Genomic DNA, 20140 nt, shown 5'->3' with positions numbered 1-20140 from the left:
TGAAACTTTGTAATTTAAATAACTTCTGTGCAACTATATTTGAATCTTGTCATATGGATATAGGATCTAATCCTACGTGTGTGTGTGTATGAGCACATCATAAATGTTTTGAGTTAAGTACTGTACTAATTAAGTCGATCACACTAACCTCTTGGTCCCAGTTGACTCTTCCGGCAGTTCCCTAAGCAGGGCGAATGAAGCTATCGATGTATTCGTCGCGAGTAGGGGCGGAGCCAGGAAATTAAGATTAGGGGGGCCAAATGACAGAAAATATGATGTAGCAGCCCCAGCAATCACCCCAGTCCCCACACTCGCCACTATAGCCCCTAGCACTCTCCGATGTTGCCTCGGCTGCACTCTCCATCTCCGATTCGCAGGGTGACTATGGGACGGCCCCGTCTGCTACTGCCCCATTGATTTCGAATTTGACATGCAAAGCATTAACAACCCCATGCAAACATTGCATGGACTCGGTGGACCTGTCACGTGCGTTTGCGTCCTCTGTGTCGTCCGTGTCGTGTCTGCGTCGTCCACGTCGCTGTGGTGCCCGTGCTAGCTAGGGATGCCCTCTGCGTCGTCTTTGTCGCATATGTGTCGTCCGCGTCGTTGTGGTGCGCGTGCTAGCTAAGGCTGAGTCCTCCACGCCGTCCGTGTCGCGCCGTCCTTCTTGCGTCGTCCCGGTTGTACCAGTGCTAGATAGGGCTGTGTCCTCCACGTCGTCCGTGTCGCCGCGGTGCCCGTGCTAGCTAGGGCTGCGTCCTCCGCGTCATCCGTGTCGCGTCGTCCTTCTTGCATCGTCCTCGTGGTGATCGTGCTAGCTAGGAATGCGTCCTCCATGCGCATCGTCCTTCTTGCATACTCTGGATCTGAAGATGTCAGGAGGTTGAAGAGAAAGAGCCATCGGATCAAAGCATCTAGGGCTCGATCGGAGGAAAAGGAGAGGCCACATTAGCTTTCTTGCTTTGCAGACATGCGTAAGTGGGTTTGAGTCATTGGGAGAGGAGAGATGATCCTGGGAAGGATAGAGCTCGCTGGGCTTGGGTTGATCGACTTGGGCGCAGTCAAATGAGATCGCTCTATCGCGAGAGAGGATGGATCGATCATCATAGGAGCTTGACGAAAAGAGGTGGAACAGGAAACCTTACCCTGAGAAAAGAAAAGAGAAACCTTCCTCCTTTTAAATCTCAACCGTCGATCTTTCAAGTTAACATAAAATTAACGGAGATAAAGGGGCGACGTATGGAGAACTGTGAAAGTTTCCATCCTTTATTATTAGGGGTAAAGATTACTAAAGTGGATTCTTGCATCGCTCAGATGCAGAGGCCGGGGGTCTTCCTCCTTTTCAAAAAAAATAATTGTAAAGCCATGATTTAGCTAACACAATGTTGGTTATTGCGAACAAAGGCTTCAGCAATTCGCTACCTAAATGAATGAGTTCTTAATTAGGACCTCGACCAATGCCAAAGTATTCTCTTAGCAAATGTAGCCAAGTCTCGTCTAACTGTGCATGTCAGCCCTGGCTACCTACTGGACAGTCACACGCATGAATCCACTGCCGGCATGATTGATTAAGAAAAAAAAATTGGAACTTGTTGATTAAGATATTGGTCTTGCGTGGTCCAACAATTGGCAAGGGTTAAGTACATTGATCGGGGTACCTAATGTGGCCGTTGTGCTGTTAACAAAAGGGGTTTAACTCCTCTAGCCTGCAAGTCTTTTGAATATAGACAATAATAATAATAAATCAAGCTCTCCACTTTATATTTACTCCAGGACTTCAGACCAAGCATTTGCTAGCTAGCCCGATCAATCCTACCACAGCACACCACAAAATTGGTTATAACACAGAAGCAACTGAGAATCAAGAGAGCATGGCGGAGTTTGCGCTTGGGTTGACCAAGACGGCGGTGGAGGGCACGGTGAGCAGGGTGAAGTCAGCCATCGACGAGGAGGTGAAGCTAAAGGTTCAGGTGCAGAATGATCTGGTGTTCATCACAGGCGAGTTTGAGATGATGCAATCATTCCTCAACGTCGCCAATAAAGAGCGTGCCAAGAATGAAGTGGTGAGGACGTGGGTCAGGCAGATCCGCGACCTCGCCTTCGACGTGGAGGACTGCGTCGAGCTCGTTGTCAGCCTTGACAGCAAGTCAGGCAGCTGGTCCTGGATGTGGCGTGTGCTGCCGGATTGCATGGCACCTCCGCGATCTCTCGACCAGGCAGTCACCGAGATACAACAACTCAAGGCAAGGGTGGAGGATGTCAGCCACAGGAACACCCGCTACAACCTCATTGGCGACTCCAGCAGCAACTCCAAGACTTCTGCACCAGCACCAGATCTTACGCGCAACGCCGGCCCATCATCGTCAAGATTCCACATCTTACGCGAGGTGTGGGAGGCTGCCGGGAAGATGCGGCACGACATGGGTGACCTAAGAAAGTTGATCAACAGCCAAGAGAATGTCCTTGAGGTGATATCACTATGGGGAGGTCCTGGAACAGCTGCTGATCTTGGGGCCACACATGTCATCCAGGAGGCATACAATGACCCAAAAATCTGCCAAGAATTCAAAAGCCGAGCATGGGTAAAGCTGGCGCATCCTTTTAACCCCGACGATTTCCTCAATAACTTGCTAACTCAGTTCTATGCAAGCTCGCACCGAGCAAAGCTACTAGGTGCAGAGTTCCAGAGAAAGATGAGAGCGGTACTGGGTACGAAAGATGATCTTAGGAAAGCCCAGCTCATGAAGCAAGTGATCTATGAGCAGAGGTATCTCGTCGTTGTGGAGCACCTATCCACTGTGGGACAGTGGGACACCATCAGAATGTACCTGCCAGACAGTGGAAACGGTAGCCGCATTGTGGTGACGACACATCAACTGGGGCTTGCAATCGCCTGCATGGGGAATCCCTACCAAGTATCTGAGCTCAGACAACTCTCTTATGGCCAATCTCTTTGTGCCTTCTTCAGCAAGGTAAGTACGCTGAAAGAAATCAACTACTTCATTATATTATTTAATTCTTACTAAAAATTGCTAGCAGTTCTACCCTCTTAATTCGGGAATATATATCCAACGTGCTGGAAAGTTTACAGTAAAAAAATTCTAACTTTGAATATTAACATGCAATAAGTTACTTAGAATTTGTTGCATTAATGTCAGATAAAACAAAGTTGTCGAGGATAGCACTGATTTATATGTCTCATAGACTTCATTCTACTTTGACGAATGATTTTTGTAGGCATGTGTGCTGTTTGGTCTAATAAATCTTGCATGTATTTTAGTACGCTTATAATCTAAATTGCTAGTTCTATTTGGCCTATTGTGTTCTACATGTATTTTAGTAGGATTAGTTCACTATATTGTATATTACCACGAAATTCTTCATTGACTTCCTTGAGTGCATGTAAATCTAAATATCTGTTCATTGACTTCCTTGAGTACAAATGTCAGTCCTCTATTTCTTTTAGAATAATTTTGATCGGTTGGCCTAATATACAAACGTGTGTGAGCTTACTATGAATTGGTGGAGCACACTTACTTAGCAGCGGAAACATCTACATCGCGTATTTTGATAGGTTGGTGGTTAATATCATATTATTATATCAAGAAACTCTTTTTTGTTGACCCATATTATAAGACCTAGAATTTATAAAATCCATGGTAGAGTCCATGTCGAACACAATTTAGACATCTTGGTGTTAGAGTTGTCCAAATAATTTATTATATGTTTCTTTAAAAATTAACTATGGAAAAAAACACAAAAGTTTGAGATCACAATATTAAACGTTGGCAAGCTTGCATAAATGTATTATTGCCACCCATGTTTGTTAACGCCTGCCTCATGTAGCATTGCATGGTTGAAGGAACTTTTTTCACAGTCATAGACATTATTTTAAATATACATCTCAAGTCATTACTCTCACAATTGATATTTGTATAAAGTATTATTCATGTAGGAAGATGAATGCATTTCGATGATACATCTAGTATGACAACCTTTGCAAACATGGATAATCTCAACCTATTGTGCATATTAGATTTCAAAGTCTGAACATGCTGACCTCATATGCAATAATTAATTAGTTAATGTATCAGTATCAGGTAAGGATTGAGTTTGGAGTAGATTAGAATTGAGCTAGTAGTCAAAAGTTGTTGTCGTGAATATTATAAGCATACTACATTATCCCAGTAAATTACCTTCCTACCTAATAACTACTTCCACATATCCCAGTATCAGGCAAGGATTCGGGATTAAGACATGAAAATTTCAACAATTATTTAATGACGACATCTTAAAATAATAGAATTGCTATCGGCTAAGGTTAAAGGTCTCGTCTAGGTGAGAATCAGATGGATACTAAATATTTGTTCACGGTGGACACTAGAAGACATGAATATACCTGAGGATTATTCAGGAATTGCCGTGTCTGGTACAGTGCTGACAATGATGCTAAAACGTTTTGAGTTTGATGAAGCCAGAAAAGAGTGACAGAGCATTGTTGGGCACCCAAGGGTAGGAGTTTGCAGTACGTGGTAAGCTTACCTCAGATTACTTATAGTTTTCCCTCTGATCCATTTCCAAGGATCAGTTCTGCACACAATTAAAAAAACCACTTCTGTCCTCAACAAGTCTAGTGAGGTTGTTAATCTCACTAACTTTGCTAGTTGCAGCAAGTTGTCAACGTGTCTAGTGATTGGAAGTGTTTTCATATTTTTGAATTTATTAATTTATTAGTTGCAGCAAGTTCACTCGTAGCATCTTCCAAAGTGTCTGCGGTGCATAAATTACAAATGTAGGAAATTGAATAAAGAATTGCAATGTTGATGGAAAATTATAAATGAAATGATAACATACAAGCAGTACATCCAAATATCCGTAGAACGCTATCCAGCATACAGCTATAGCTAATACTCCACCCAAAGGTCACCATCTTTCATGCATCCTAGGTATTAATTAAAAATAGAGCAGAGCATTAAGTGAAGTGGCATGCAGTTGATAACCACTTCTACCTACACCTACATCCATTTATGAGGGCAAATTTTGATCATCTTGTTATCCTTAGTGCCGAGTATACAACAAAGAGATTTCTATTCTTACTATCACCAAAAATAGTAGCTTAAAGAGATCAACCCCACTAGTGCACACTACTCTCCCTTGCAGTTAGTTCATCTAGACTGGCCAAAAGTAAACTACAAGATTGGAGAGCAATATACAGCTATATATCATGCAAATAGATCAAGGGGAAAACTATAAGTAATCTGATCATAAATTATAATTTAACATACCACAATAAGAATACAGCATATTGCCTCATATTGATAGTAATCATGTTAGGCAATTCATGTGACTTTTGTATTAAAGAAGGGATAGATGACGTAGGTACTGTTATGAACTCATAGTCAAATCATGGACTACTGACACATCATTTCGATAGCAGCAATGGTGACGCAGAGAACGATGGTGATGATTTCCCCCGCCGATAGAGTACCAAAGAAAGATTCTATATAAGATCATACCGCAACAGTGTCAAGGGGCCAGGAAATAATAGGGATATCATTTGGCGTATGGCTTTACTATATTTAAGAGCCGACGGGATAAAGTGGCGGTGGAGGGGTCGCCTATGGACTCCACACCTCCTTCCCACGCGCCTAGGCCACCACACGCATGAGCCCCACAGGATCCTCTTTGTCCTTGTTCTGGTGTAGCACTTCTTCTCCAATAAAAAGAACTTGCAGAATTTTCACGGGTTTTGTAGACGCCGGGGTAATACGAGAATTGTATAACAAAAAAACACTGCAAGATAGCAACTGACTCTCTGTGCTTTATTAATATGACAGTCCAATAAATCATTAAAACAATACATAATTTGTATCTTATTGGCGTGTAAGCATCATGAATACAACAAAAATTTATAGATATGTTTGAAATGTATCAGGAATGGATCTGGGCCTTGCATTATGTTTAACGATTATATTTGTTATTTGCAGGTTTCTGGACGTCGGAGTGATATGGGTGAACTTATTTGGCAATTAAAATGTGGTGGTGTAATCTCTGTGTGGGGGTGTACGCGAGATGAAACAACTCTTGTTTATAAAGTGTACACGGCCATAGCACATAAGTCAAAAGAATTCGAAGGAGTTGAATTCAAACGACATATCTGGGTTGACGTACCAAATCCGTTCAATTTGGGGATTTTCTCCCAACGCTTATTTTTTAATTTTCATTCAGATGATCTTCGATCAAAAGAAATTAAATCAGCTGGTACAACTGGAGGCACAAGTTTAATTGAAAGGTGCCGGAATTTTCTGTGTGAAGATGACTGCCTTGTTGTTATTAATGGTTTGAGCTCTACGGATGATTGGGGCCTCATAAAAGCTGCCTTTTTTCCCGAGCCTGCTAGTGGTTGTATCATTGCCATTACAGAGGAAGAAAGTGTGGCCACACATTCTGCAGTCAAGGCAGATCGAGTGCTGAACATCAAAGACTTGGATGACGACCTGCTACTTCGCAAATCGATCAAGGTATGCACTTGCGTGTTTAATTTATAATAATAGCAGTACTCTCACCGTCTGGTGCACAGGGCACATGCGTGTTCAGGTTATTAACTTCACTAACCATATGCAAACTTCTGTCCCAAATTATTTGTCTTAGATTTGTTAAGATACAGATGCATCTAGAGTCTAGACACATTTTATTTGTGTTAGATTTGTTAGATACAGATATAAAACGTGTCTAGATATTTCCGCATCTAAACAAATCTAAGACAAGTAAAACGTATTTGATACATCCATCACTGGATTCATCTATGGATGAAGGTATTAAAGATATATTTTTCGTTGCACATAATACATGTATGTGGTTAGTCAACTTACCGACCTAGAATAACGCGCCTGGAGGGGGTAGCAATAGTACTAAATAAACTACTCGTTCCCTTTCTGTTCAAACCCATCGGGGGCACAACGCACATACACTTCCTTAGTCCTACTCGTCAAGCCTAGTTCAAACCCAATTACCTCCATTCGGGTTTATAAGTCGGGCATGGATCTTAATTAGGTCTTTATTTTGGCTAACGAAACATGTGTTATATACTACGAAAAATATATCTTCAGATTCGTTGTCGAATGAAGTTTCTAAACATTCTTTTTGTATATTATGCAAAATTTGTTAGATAAATTGAGAACCTAAAACCTGTGCCCATCCTACATTCCCCATCCGGACGGAGTAGTAGATTAATTCTCTATGTCTTCTCCGTCTATCTCAATCATGGCTCACAGGCATATGTAGTTTAATAGGGCACCATAAAAAAAAAGGTTCAATATGGCGAACTAGCTAGCTAGCTATTGTGCTGATTATTGTACTTACTTTACGATATATATGAATATATGTGTGTGTGCATGCGTATCTTACTCTTGTGTGTGCAGGGCTGTGACTATCATGGAATCGGAGCCAAGGAGGCTTCCAAACGGGGTCACTTTTTCTCCAACAGAAGGGAAGAAGCACGTGACTGGATGGATAAATTTGGTTCTGTTGTCGATCGGACAGGATTTTACTGTGCCGAACATCGTTTTAATGTGAGCTCCTTGCGCGGGATCGATGATACTGAGAAATTGGCTATTGCCAAGAAACTTTACTACGACCAAATGCCTGATGTAGGTGAAGGCGATGTACGTCCCCGTCATACACGCTTTCCATTTACAAAGTTCAGCTGGGTCAATGTACCGGATCCGTTTGATTTGACGGATTTCTGTTGGCGCTTACTTTTGGATTTTCATTCGGATAATCTTGAAGCCAAGCAAACCGTAGCTGTTGATATGATGGAAGGGCTCAAAGATCCATTCCAAGGGTGCCTTGATCTCCTGCGAGAGCAAGAGTGCTTCGTTGTTATTGAAGGTGTACGATCCAGGGATGATTGGAACCAAATAAAAAGTGCCTTATTTTCTCATCGTCGTCAAGGGCATATTAAGCCCAGCGCCCTAAGACGTATCTTGGTCATTACAAAAGATAAAAGTGTGGATCTAGGAGATGGAGTGTCCTATATTGATGGTCCAAATTATGACCTGCCCGCTGATCCACCATTGACAAAGGTGTGTTTACTCTTATAACTTTCCCTACGATGTGCTGGTTACGAGTGCTAATTAAAATTTCCACCTCCGTAGAGTACTCTAATCAGCAGTTATTCTTTTTTTTCTTCGCATTCCCTTCCACAAATATGTGAAGTTATACGTTGCGGGTGTCTCTCGACTTAAGGCCCAATTTTACATGAATCAAATAGTATCAATATTCTTGCGTAGAATTCATTGTCCTTGCCATTAACATAGTACTTACTATGAATGAATATGGTGCCGGGGGGGGGGGGGGGGGCAGCTAATTTACATATACTACGTAGCCATATCAGAATTTATAGTTTGCATGAATTGAGTTGTGCTAATTACAGTTATATGCATGCATGTTTCTTGCTTGCAGAAGCCAGGGTACTCAGACCAGGACATGAGTCGCGCCTTTTCTAGTAGAATGATAGAGGCATGTGACTGGATCAAGAAATTTAGACTTATTGGGCATCATCAAAATATTTTATGGAATAAACTTTTAGATAAAAGGCAGGGTGTGATCTCAGTGTGGGGGATCGCAGGGATTGGGAAATCATATCTAGTCAGAAGATTCTACCACACCAGTATGACTGGTAGCTACCGTGGTCTCAGCCGAGCAGAACGTATTGACTTCTTACGACTAGATTCCATAGTCACAAAGTATGCCTGGGTGGATGTGCCCTATCCGTTCAATCTGACAGACTTGTGTAGCCTCTTAATTTTGGACTTTCATTCAGATGATCTTGAAGCAAAGGAAATTGCAGCAGTTGGTATGATGCAAGGCCAGGACCCAATTCAAGTGTGTCATGAGTTTCTTCATCAGCACAAATGCCTCGTTGTCATTGATGGTCTGCGCTCCAATGATGACTGGGACTTGATAGAAGATGCCTTGTTATCCGAGCCATTAAAAGGATATATACTTGTTGTTACAAATGAAGAAAGCATCGCCAGACATTGTGTTGTAGATACTGAAAAAGATGTGGTCAATGTTAAAGGTCTAAGCGCTGATTGGGCGCTCGATGTCTTCTCAAAGGCAATGTGTTACCCAATGGCAGGAAAAGAGGTATTGTGTTTTTCTGAAGCATTTTTTTTAACTGAAATGCTCTAGTTTCCTTTCTGCATGTCTATGTGTGCACGCATGTCAATCTAAACAGATGAAAACCTAATATGCCTATCTTAATCTATAATAAATACAAAAATTATAAATGTAAGTTAATTCATATGTTAAATTAATGGATCAAGCGTTTAGCATTATTTGTGCTGTCATGTTTGAGGCAATGTTTTAAATAGCGGGCTATTGCCAAATAGCGGCGGACCTCAAAATCAGCTATAGCGGCCTATAGCAGGCTATAGCAGGCTATTTGTACATAGGATCATTTAGCGGCACCTTGCTGAAAAGGCTATATAGCGGGCTATAGCGGAGCTATAGCCGGCTATTTAAAACATTGGTTTGAGGTCTATTCAAGCTGATAATCTGTACGCGTGACATCACAAAGATTATCTATTTATAAATACATGATATGAATAACGATACCCAATTCACTTTGTAATTATTGACAAAGGTGGGCCAATTTTTTGTTAGGATAATAGGTAGTATCCGGTCAAACTTAGTCCAGATTAGCATCATCACAAGATTATTGACATGGGAAATCACCTAGACTAGAAACATCTAGCATATACTCATATGGACCATAGGCACATGTCAACAGAGAGAGTTTCAGAATATGCGAGTTCACCAGAAACTCCATTGCAACAGTGTTGTCAGCCATGGTGGTGAAGACAAGGTGGTCGCCCACCGTATGGGAAGTCGTAAAAGCGGATGGACAGTTATCAAGTCATTCAGAAGTGAGCTTTCCCACCAAGAATCTTCCCAAAAACCTAATCGCCCCTTACCCGATGCAGGTTCTCAGGGGGCTCTGTTTCGAAGGCCAGCTCTCCTGAACGGTTGTGCATGTATCACTGGGATGGGGTCGCCACAAAAGCAGCTCAACCCAAGGAACCCAGACGGAGTAAAAATTTAGTACTTCCAACAAGGGCATAACGTTAGCCAAAAACAATTGACGCGACATGAGTGAGTGAGTGAGTGCGCGTGTTATTGCTCTCTTTTCCCATGCAACAAAGAGTAGTAGAATTGCTTAGCTTATATATTGGTGCTAATCTTCCTCACTAGAAGTATGGTACTAAACTTACACATTTGTCATACAATTTAAATGGGGCCTTTGAGATTTCAGAATTTTAACTGGGTTGAGTGGGTCGGGGCCCACAAAGTCAAACATTTTACCTATAGAATGAGGATTTTTTTTTGAAATGGAGACAACAGATTTGCCTCATCCATTAATTAAGAAGATAATAGAGTTTGTTTTACAGGGCTCAACAACCCATAATATATAAAAGGTTCATTCTCCTAGTATCTTAAACCACAGCTTCTTTGGACCTGCAGTAACCCAAACATTAGCCTCCAATTTGATTGAATTTAGAAGGATTGGAGGCAGAACGCTCTTGTATCGGAAGATGTGTGCATTTCTTTCATTCCAAAAGGTCCGGGTACTAAGCATGCTGAGAGATGCCGTAGCTTTTTTTTTATTCAGGACACATTTGTCCGATAGGTTGCTCCACCATCCTCTAAGAGATAGCTTGGAGTGCCAGCATGATGTGTCAATGTTCTCAAGCTGTATCCACTTATTTCACAAGTTCCAAAGGCGGATGGTGAAGAGGCACTTGAAGAAGAGGTGCATCGCGGATTCATGTTCTCGTTTGCAAAGGGGGCAAAGACCACAATTTGTCCAATCTCACTTGGCTAACAGATCAACGGTCCAAATCCTATTTTGTATTGCCAGCCAAGCAAAAAACATGGCATTGGTTGCGGCCCGAGCCTTCCAAACCGTGTTCTGTGTCGGCGAGTTGAAAGTCCCCATGAATTGTGCCAAATATGTGAAAGCTGCTGAGACTATCTCACTGTCTCTATGCTTCCAAACTATGTCATCCTCCGCATGCTCATCAAGATGGAAGTCACGTAGGAGTGTCCAAATATCAATAAATTGTCCGATGTGATACATTGAGAAGTTGGCCCAACTCTTAATTTAGGATACCCAAGCATATCCGTGGATAGCCTCCCGCACTTTATAGTTTTTCCTCGTTGACGCCTCGTAGATGAGAGGGGCAATCTCTTTGGACTTCCCGTCATGCACTCATGGCGCATTCCAAATAGGTGTCCTAGCACCACTTCCGGTGGTAATGATGGTGGAGGTGTACAAGAGATCAAGGTCATCTGCATCAGGGGGTCCCCATTCCAACCAACATCTTGGTTGATTCTTTCCAGTGAAACCAAGCCAATCTCAATCTTAGGGCGCTTGTGAATTTTGCGGCGTTTACACTCCTCGTCCCCTCTTTAAAAAGGCTAACATGCCAAGTCCCAATTCATTTTGCATTTCGTCCTAGTTGTCTTGTCTGAATCGGACCAAAGGACGGCATGCTAGAGCTTGTTATTACTTTGGAGGGTGCTCCGGGTGGGCGATGAGGGGGTGATGTAGTAGAACACTTGAGAGAAGAGCACTGACTTCACCAACGTGAACGTCAAATTGTGGTGATGTTCCTCCCATCCCAAGGAATCTGTTTGAATACCACTTTGTCTTGAAGTAACTAAAATTCAACCTTCTTTAGTTGTCAAACTGGGAGGGGAAGCCCCAAGTATCTCTTTGGGAAAGAGGTTCTTGTGGCGAAAAGATTTTCAAGGATTTTCCCAAGGTTGAAGTGGCCACATCGAGTTGGGATGACCGAGCGCTTTTAAAAGTTGGTAGCGAGGCCCGCGGTATCACCGAAACATTGTAGGATAAAATAGTGGTTGTCAATATCGCGTTTGATGGACGCCATAAAAACCTCCGCGTTGTCTGCATATAAGGAGGTTCACATCAAGGTACCACCGCTTCGAATCTGGCGGAGAAGGCCCCTTGTAGATGCAAGTCAAGAAGATGTTGAAGGTTATCTATTGAATGACGAATATAAGGGGCGAGAGGAAGTACATTGCCTGAGGCCCCTACCATGCTTGATTGGATGGCTGGTCACACCGTTTAGGAGGATACACAAGGTGCAACGCAAGTTGGTGATCCAATTTCAAAACTTGCTCGAACATGAGGAGAAGGGATGGGGTCATGCTCTTGTGAAGCCGATGAATGAGGTTCCGGACATACACGAAGTTATCATCAATACTCCTCTCTTGATGAATGGACTTTGGGCGTTGGAGAGAAGGGCACACATGTGTTGGCAGAGTAGGTTCGCGAGGATCCTGGCAATGAATTTTACAATAGCATTAATTTTTGGGAAGTAGCATGACATTCGCTGAACTGAGCCAATGCAAGTTGGAACCATAAAGATTCTCAAATAGGCGAATGACATGCATATGTCAGCTTTGATTATGCCCCAACACCTCTTGAAAAAGGCTTTAGTGAAGCCATCGAGGCCAGGCATCTTGTCACTTGGCATGTCGTTGATGGCTTTACATGCTTCCTCCTCGGTGATTGGATCATCCAATACACCCAAATAATAAGCCGAGAGGTGAAGCTCCTCGCAATTAAAATCCATAGACCTCGGATTCCCCTTTTCCATGACGTCGAAGAAGTGTTCAAGAATTAAGGCTTCTTTTTGCACATACTAATCCACCCATGGTTGTGCTTGATGCAGTGTATGTGGTTTCTTTCTTCTTCTAAGGTTAGACATTATTGCACGTAGTTATTACTAGCCTAAGCTACAACCGCAAGGCTAATGACTCATCTCTGGAGCCAAGCATCAAGGTCAAGGTCCTCAATGGAGAGCGACCGATCCTCCTAAGCCATGTCGAGGTGAAGAATGATGAGGGCAGCATGGAAGTGGATCTTTGCCTTGGAGAAAGGGCCCATAATCCACTAGGCAAGACGAAGGCCCGCCTTCTTGAGCTTGTGGTGTAACACCTGGTAAGGTTCCAGATGATCAATGTGCTCGTTCCATACTTGGTGCACCACCTAAGAGAACCCCGACAAGGAGGTCCAGAAACTCTCAAACTTTAATGCATGTGGTCTTCTCTGGACCCTCTCGTCGGCAAGCAAAAGTGGGTAGTGATCGGAGAGTGAAGAGGAGAGGGCATGAAGAATTTTGGTGTTGAATTGTAAATCTCATTCAGCATTGTAGAAGAAGGAATCGAGCATGATCATGGCAAGGTTTACCCTCTAGTTGCCCCATTTAAAGCACCTATTCTGGAGGTGGATCTCTTTCAACTCACAAGTGTATTGCGTGTTTTGAAACAAATTGTTGCGACTTCTGTAGACATTTCTTTTGTTCTTGTCACGGGCACAGTATATTAGGTTGAAGTCACCAGAGGCAAGCCACATCACACCACTTGGCATTTTATGGCCAATGAGCTCGGCAAAGAACGCATCCTTGCAAGAGGAAGTTGTTGGCCTGTACGTAGTTGTGTTCTTATATTGCACATCGGACTTCTGAATGTGGATATTGGCAGAGAGGCAGTAAGTGGAGATGGATATGTCATAGACCTCCACAAGGAGGTCATCCCATAACATGAGAATCCATCCTACGGTTCCTTTGGCCGCCCTCTCTATGAAGCTTCACAATCTATCGCATCCCCAAAGGCAAGCAATAGAAATATTGTTCACATGTTGCAATTTTGTCTCCGGTAGGTAGACCACAAGACATGACGAAGCCACAATCATGTCGCTCATAATGTTTCATGACTAGTTAGTGAAATTTAGCCCCTCCCATTCCAACACAGGACATTGAAGGAATGGTCTAAGATGATAACATAATGGGTTGACATAACTTGTGCAGATATGCAGGGCCAACATCACAAATTGCACAAACTCCATAGAGACTACCCTGACACAATCTCCAGTGAGGCACAGATGGAGCATAAAACATACTAGGTGCGATGCTCCCAACCAAACTAAGTGACCATGCAAACATAGCTAAATTGGGATCTCAAGTGACCGTGCATCAAGTGGCGCTCAGCAGCATGTCCATGCCTACTCGGATGACCATCTAGTGGTCTAGCACGTCACCACCACCATGAGCAATGAACGCGTCCTCCACAACCATCACATGGACATCATTAACCTTGAAGATGGTGTCCCCTCAAAAAAAAACCTTAAAGATGGTGTGCATCGCTGCAAGCATCCTCCGTAGGGAAATGAGACTTGAACTGTTTTGCAAAAGCGTCAAACACCTAGACCATCACATATTCTCCATCTTGTATTGTCCCCAAGTGGCAGAAAAAAAAGCAGTCGCTGACTTGGACACTGACATGGCCTTAGGGCGCCCACCTGCCTGAAGACGCACGCTGGTGCGTCAGATGGAGATGCCACCACCTCTGTTGGAGATGACAAAACTGGCCATGGTTTTTCAGCATGCCGTCAGAGGCCGGCGGGTGGTGACATTGTGGGCGATGGAAGGACAACACATTCGTGTGTGGATGTTTAGCAAATGGGATGACATTGGCGCTACACTAGTCATAGATGAGGAATGCCGCCTCAACGGGCGACGAGCCCTCAAAGTTAGGCAGGACAACATGGCACATTGTTGGTAGGGGGAGACAAGGCCGGCTGTAGAACAAATGTCGATAGCTACCCTTAGAGCCGAGCTTGCTGTTGGAGATGAGGTAGACACGTCACGCTTGGTGCCCACGGTAGTAGGAAGAACCTAGGTAAGCAAGTCGGGTGACAATTGGTTCTCACGGGAGCGACGATGTCCCACGCGAGGGGACAACAGTCAAACAGGGCTATGCCCACTGGGTCGTGGTCAGTGTCTTGAGCGATGATCGATAGAGGAGCGGGCACATGAGGTTGCACATCAGCATGTCGGCGTTCACAAGAGCGGACACATGTGCGGTCATCCTGCCCTTCCTCACGCCGCCTTTTCCGTGGGTTTTGAGAGAGGGGTTATCGAAACCTGTCGCACCAACCCTCCCGAGCTCAGCCATCCTACTAGCTATAGCGGCCGCCACGGTCGTCATCATCATCACAGAGATCGCGATGCCCCACGTCCCTATTGTTGCCACTGCGCCTGCCCGTGGCCTAGCCGTGCCATCAACCAAACCATGGAACCACGTGAACTTGTGGATGTCGGGCAAGGGCTGGTTGACTTCGCCATCATAGATGTTGGAGAAATCCTGGTGCAAGTCCAGATGGATCAGCACACGGTGATGGAGACCATATTGGCCACAGCGACATTTGCCACGAGCGGGCAGCATGAGCGACTTGAGCTTCAGGATGATGTTTTGGTTGGTCGTCCATGCCCATAGAGCCATGGCATTCGTGTTGTCTTTGCATAGAAAGCGCGTCTTGATATAAACCAAAGAGCAGTCGCGGACGTCCACAAACATGGCGATGTAGCCATTCCAGCCGTGCAGCTAGATCTCTTCGTTGGAGACGGGCACATGATGCATCATATATTCGTTGTCAGCATTGTCTTCAAGCCTCCAAGCGCGCATATGGATGTGGAAGTTGCCCCAAGGGATGTCCCCGTTGGTGACGGCATCGGTGCGGTGGTGTGGATGGATGAACCTATTAAAGAATGGCCCCAAGTTGTGGTGAATAACGGGTACGTCGGCTAGGTGCGGGCTAAAGGTGGTGGCAAACGTGGTGACCATCGTATGGGTTGGTGGGAAGGATTGCGGACTCTAGCTGCATCTCTGGGGGGGCGAGACGATGACAAAGTCTTCCATACGCCAGGAGGTGGCGTCTCCAAGCCTCAGCATCACAAGGCTGCATCTGTTGGCGGTGGTTGGAGTGGCGACCCACAAATAGGACCAAAGACGAGGCTCTATGTCTTGAGGTGAAGCAGCAACGTGGTGAGGTAGCGGCGGTACTGGGATGGGGCTGAGCAGGTACCTCAGTGGCCACCACTTGTTCCGACAAATCATGGATGATGTGGCCGCTCTCAAGACAGCGAGTGCACCTTATGTGGTCACGACACGTGTTCGCTCTATGTTCTGGAGCAAGCAAGGCAGTGGCAAGACCTGCCTTTAATCCAGCTTGGGATGGGATAGGGCTTCAATGCAGGAGCTGGGAAAAGCAATGCAGCGGGGGCTGTTGCGCGGCATGATGACCTACCAGTCGTCGGTCACATCCTGCTTACGTCCCGCGTCCGCCCTTCTTGTCGGAATAGAAGGCTCGGGGGCAACTGGACGAGAGGAGTCCAACCATCTAGCAACTTTAGAGTTAATGCTAGCCTCGCCTTTAATGGACACGGCATGCGATGCACACTCAATCCCGAGCAGAGATGCACCCGATGCAAGCCTGCGCAGCAGCTCTTGTTGGGTTTCCAGGACATAGCCACCAGATGACGCTTCGTAGGAATCTAAAGACCGCAATGGCGTCGAATCCAGATCCTGATCAGGGGGGACGCATGCAGCGGCGGGTCCAGTATGACAGCGGGGCGAAGGGAGGCACTACCAGGGGCACCTGCAGCCAGCAGAGGCAGTGGCATAAAAAAACTTACGCAGAACTGCCCCCAATAAAATTCCTATTGCATCAAACTTTGGGTTCAACATGGAAGAACTCCACGTGTATTCATATTATCTCCAAATAGAGCAAGCCAAATGGTTGTTTGGGACATATATAAAGTCAATTTTTTGAAAAACTTTCTACTAGTATCTTTCAAAATATTTTGATGGCATACTTGTAAAAATTGTATCTACACATTGTTCTCGAAAACAAATTAATAACTCTCCTACATGAAAAAGCATAGTGTTCCATCTTACACCATCCGACCACAAATCCCACCTCTACATATGCTCTCTCGCCACCTCCGCCTTGGTTTTGTTGTTTTTTCCAACAGGTTTTCATTGAAAACCACCTCAGCTGCCCAATATCTTAACATCTTACCAAATAAGATAATGTTTCTTTGGTAGGTCAGTAAATATCGATCCAATAGCAAGTTAAAATCTATTTTTGTCACATAACCACATTAATAATAAAATAGGAGATAAAGCATGACTATAAGATACAAAATATTTGCACCCCCATTGCAACGCACGGGTAGTTATGTAGTATAATATTTGTATTAGTATTTAAACACCGAAAGGTGCACTTGATCGATAGCACGTGCTCCCAAATAAAAACACTAAATCCCAAATGTAGAAAATTTTAAAATACATTTGAAACTAGCTATCAAGCTTGTGTTCAATAACTCTGCTGATGTAAAAAAAAGTTTTAGAGAACTAAAGGAATTGTAATGTGCTTGAACTACAACTTGATATATGCATAGTTGAATTTGCAGTGCACATTTGAGTGTACTTTTTTGATGGGGAAGATCTACATCATTCATATGCTCATCATCAACATGGAAAAGGTGACCACACGTGCCATGTGGTCCAAATTTGAGTGTACTTTTAATTTGTTAACTTCTCACATTTCATACATTCTCGATACAGTTTGAGTTCCATTTCTGAATGTGATTTCAATTCAGAGTTTTCCATCATATACTTTTCATATTTGAAATTATTTGCTCGAAATTGACTTCATATGTGTATCACACGTCTGACAGCTAAAGATCAAATGTGGTTTTGGTGAAAAATTCAACTTAAATTGAAAAGTACTTATAATACTTAAGTTTATGTGTATGGTTACAAATTTGAATTTTTTTCACATTTCAGAATTTAACTTCTTTTTCTTATGGGGAAGTAACTTAATTATTTATTGATTGTAGATAGCTAATTGGAAGGAATCGATTTCCACGCAACAGCTTTCAAACCTCATCACGAAGTGTGGAGGGCTACCCCAAGTACTAACTGCTATAGGAGAGTACTGCCGTGAGTACCAGCACATAAGAAAATGTGGTTTGGAGACTGTCAATGCTGCCGACTTCATGGGCATGTTGGAGACCGATCCAAAATTCCACAATTTAAGGGGTCTATTTGATTGGATGCAGTCCTACTTTGTTGCTTGCCCCGATTCACTCAAGCCATGTATCTTCTATCTCTCAGTCTTCCCTTTAGGCTATGATATTAGGAAAAGTCGTTTGCTAAGGAGGTGGATTGCTGAGGGTTACTCCAGGGACACACTTGGTAGTACAGCGGAAGAGAACGGAGAAAAGTTTATCTCCGAGCTTGTCAAGTTGAGCATAATCCAACAGAAGCATTCACCAAGCATGGAGGACCTGTGCCAAGTTAATGGTTTCTTCCGTGAATATATTTTTTCACGGCCAATGCAAGATAACCTTGTGTTTGCACTAGAGGGGCGTTGCATCCCGAACACGCAACGTGCTGGACAACACCTCACCATAAGCAGATGCTGGGATAGAGACAAGATTCTATTTGAGAGCATGGAATTGTCACGGCTACGGTCATTGACAGTGTTTGGGGACTGGAGGTCATTCTTCATCTCTCCTGATGTCAAAATGAAATATCTTCGGGTGCTCGATTTGGAGGACACATCAGGTGTAACAAATGGTGACATTGAACAGATAGGGAATCTACTGCCACACCTCAAGTTCCTCTCCCTACGAGGATGTCAATATATTACCCGTTTGCCGGCATCATTGGGTGGCTTGAGGCAACTCCAGACTCTAGATATCAAAGGCACACGTATAGTCACGCTGTCAGCTACTATCATCAAGCTTAAGAAGCTACAGTACGTCCGTGCTGGACCACCACTGGATAGTGATGTTGCGAGCACAAGCCAACGACCAGCAGCAGCAGCAACACCACCAGCAGTCGATGGAGATGGTGACGGTGCTGGTGTGAGCACAAGCCAACCAACACCAACAGCAGCTGCAGATGTTGACGAGGCCCGGACGTCAGCAGCGCGGAGAAGCGGGCCACGTGGTGGCTTGGTGTTTAGCTGGTTGTCAAAGTTGAACAGACACGGACATGTTAGCAGCGCTCATGATGGTGTTCAGTTTCCTGTTGCTGCAGCATGGGGGATTGGGAAGTTGACGGCCTTACATACTCTTGGTGTTGTGAATGTCAGCAATGTAGGTGGGAAGGTTGTCCTCAGAGAGCTCAAGAAGATTACCCAGTTACGCAAGCTAAAATTGTCTGGTATCAACCGAAAAAACTGGCAGGATTTTTGTTACACCATCTCTGGTCACGGCTATCTCGAATCCTTATCAGTTCGACTCGACCATGATGAGCAGCAGGATCATCTGTGTAATTTGGATGACATCTCCAAGCCACCAAAGACACTAAAGAGCCTCAAGCTATACAGGGGCAATGTACACGTATCACCAGTTTGGATGAAGCAACTTGATGGTCTCAAAAAGGTTGATGTCGAAGATCTTGAGCTGACAATATCAGAGCAAGTGGACATAGACAGCCTTAAGGATTTGCGATGCAAGGATAAGTATCGTCATCTTTGCGTCAAGCCAATTGAAGATGGAGATCTCCATTATGGTTGGAGGGAGGAGGACTGGATTGGTGGAGGCTTCGGAGATGCCACTGTCCTCAAGATCAATTGCGGTAGCTACAGATCAGAGATAGCTTTTGGACAGTGGATAACGCGTACTGTTGAGTCGCTGGTGGTTCACTGCTCTACAACTGAGTCTTCTTTGGAGCTTTCTGGGCTAGAGAATCTATGCAGACTCAAGGAAGTGTGGCTTACAGGTTCCTACAATGAAGCAATCAAACAAGACCTGCAGCAGAAACTTGCTGATCATGCGAACGAACCTGTCCTGCATTTCGAGGACCAATCAGAATGTATGTGTATGCCCTCTATATATTTCTGCAGCTAGTGCAAGAATAGAACGTCCACAAAACATTGTACTCATCAGGGTCATTGGGCCCATATATCATCTTCCAACATTTTCCAGTTTTTTTCTTATTTTTTCCATAAAGAAGGGTAACCCCGGCATCTACATCGAGCAAGGCACACAACCTCTTTTATTAAATTATTCAACAGAGTCTGATAAGAACAAATACATAGACCAACCCATTGGGCCCTACATCGCTATACCTACTAGCTTGATGATGTGCGTTGACCACACCAACCAACACGTGGCCTCATATGCCACCCCACAGCGAACCGAGATCACCAACTGGTCTAGCAGGCCCTTAGCGCGCACTGCATGCGCAC

General features: G+C 44.1%; 1 protein-coding gene across 1 annotated transcript; it reads left to right on the top strand.

Annotated features, from left to right (window-relative positions):
- The first annotated feature begins 1734 nt into the window (after positions 1-1734).
- Positions 1735-19869, top strand: LOC125525808 (uncharacterized). Its single transcript, XM_048690812.2, has 5 exons — positions 1735-2972; positions 5988-6521; positions 7422-8084; positions 8464-9150; positions 17778-19869. The coding sequence occupies exons 1-5, from the start codon at positions 1872-1874 to the stop codon at positions 19797-19799; spliced, it is 5007 nt and encodes a 1668-aa protein (XP_048546769.1). The 5' UTR covers positions 1735-1871; the 3' UTR covers positions 19800-19869.
- The last annotated feature ends 271 nt before the right edge of the window (positions 19870-20140 follow it).

The sequence above is a fragment of the Triticum urartu genome, chromosome 7A, assembly GCF_056163025.1.
Source record: "Triticum urartu cultivar PI428250 chromosome 7A, HENAU_Tu73, whole genome shotgun sequence".
Lineage (NCBI taxonomy): Eukaryota > Viridiplantae > Streptophyta > Magnoliopsida > Poales > Poaceae > Triticum > Triticum urartu.
The sequence above is the reverse complement of the archived record's forward strand: the minus strand, read 5'-3'. Positions and strand labels throughout refer to the sequence as shown.

What these genes read in the sequence shown, in the direction of transcription:
- LOC125525808 (XM_048690812.2), top strand. Translation starts at nt 1,872, where the DNA reads ATGGCGGAGTTTGCGCTTGGGTTGACCAAGACGGCGGTGGAGGGCACG. An exon ending in TTTGTGCCTTCTTCAGCAAG is followed by an intron (nt 2,973 to 5,987) that starts GTAAGTACGCTG and finishes TGTTATTTGCAG; the next exon opens with GTTTCTGGACGTCGGAGTGA. An exon ending in TACTTCGCAAATCGATCAAG is followed by an intron (nt 6,522 to 7,421) that starts GTATGCACTTGC and finishes TTGTGTGTGCAG; the next exon opens with GGCTGTGACTATCATGGAAT.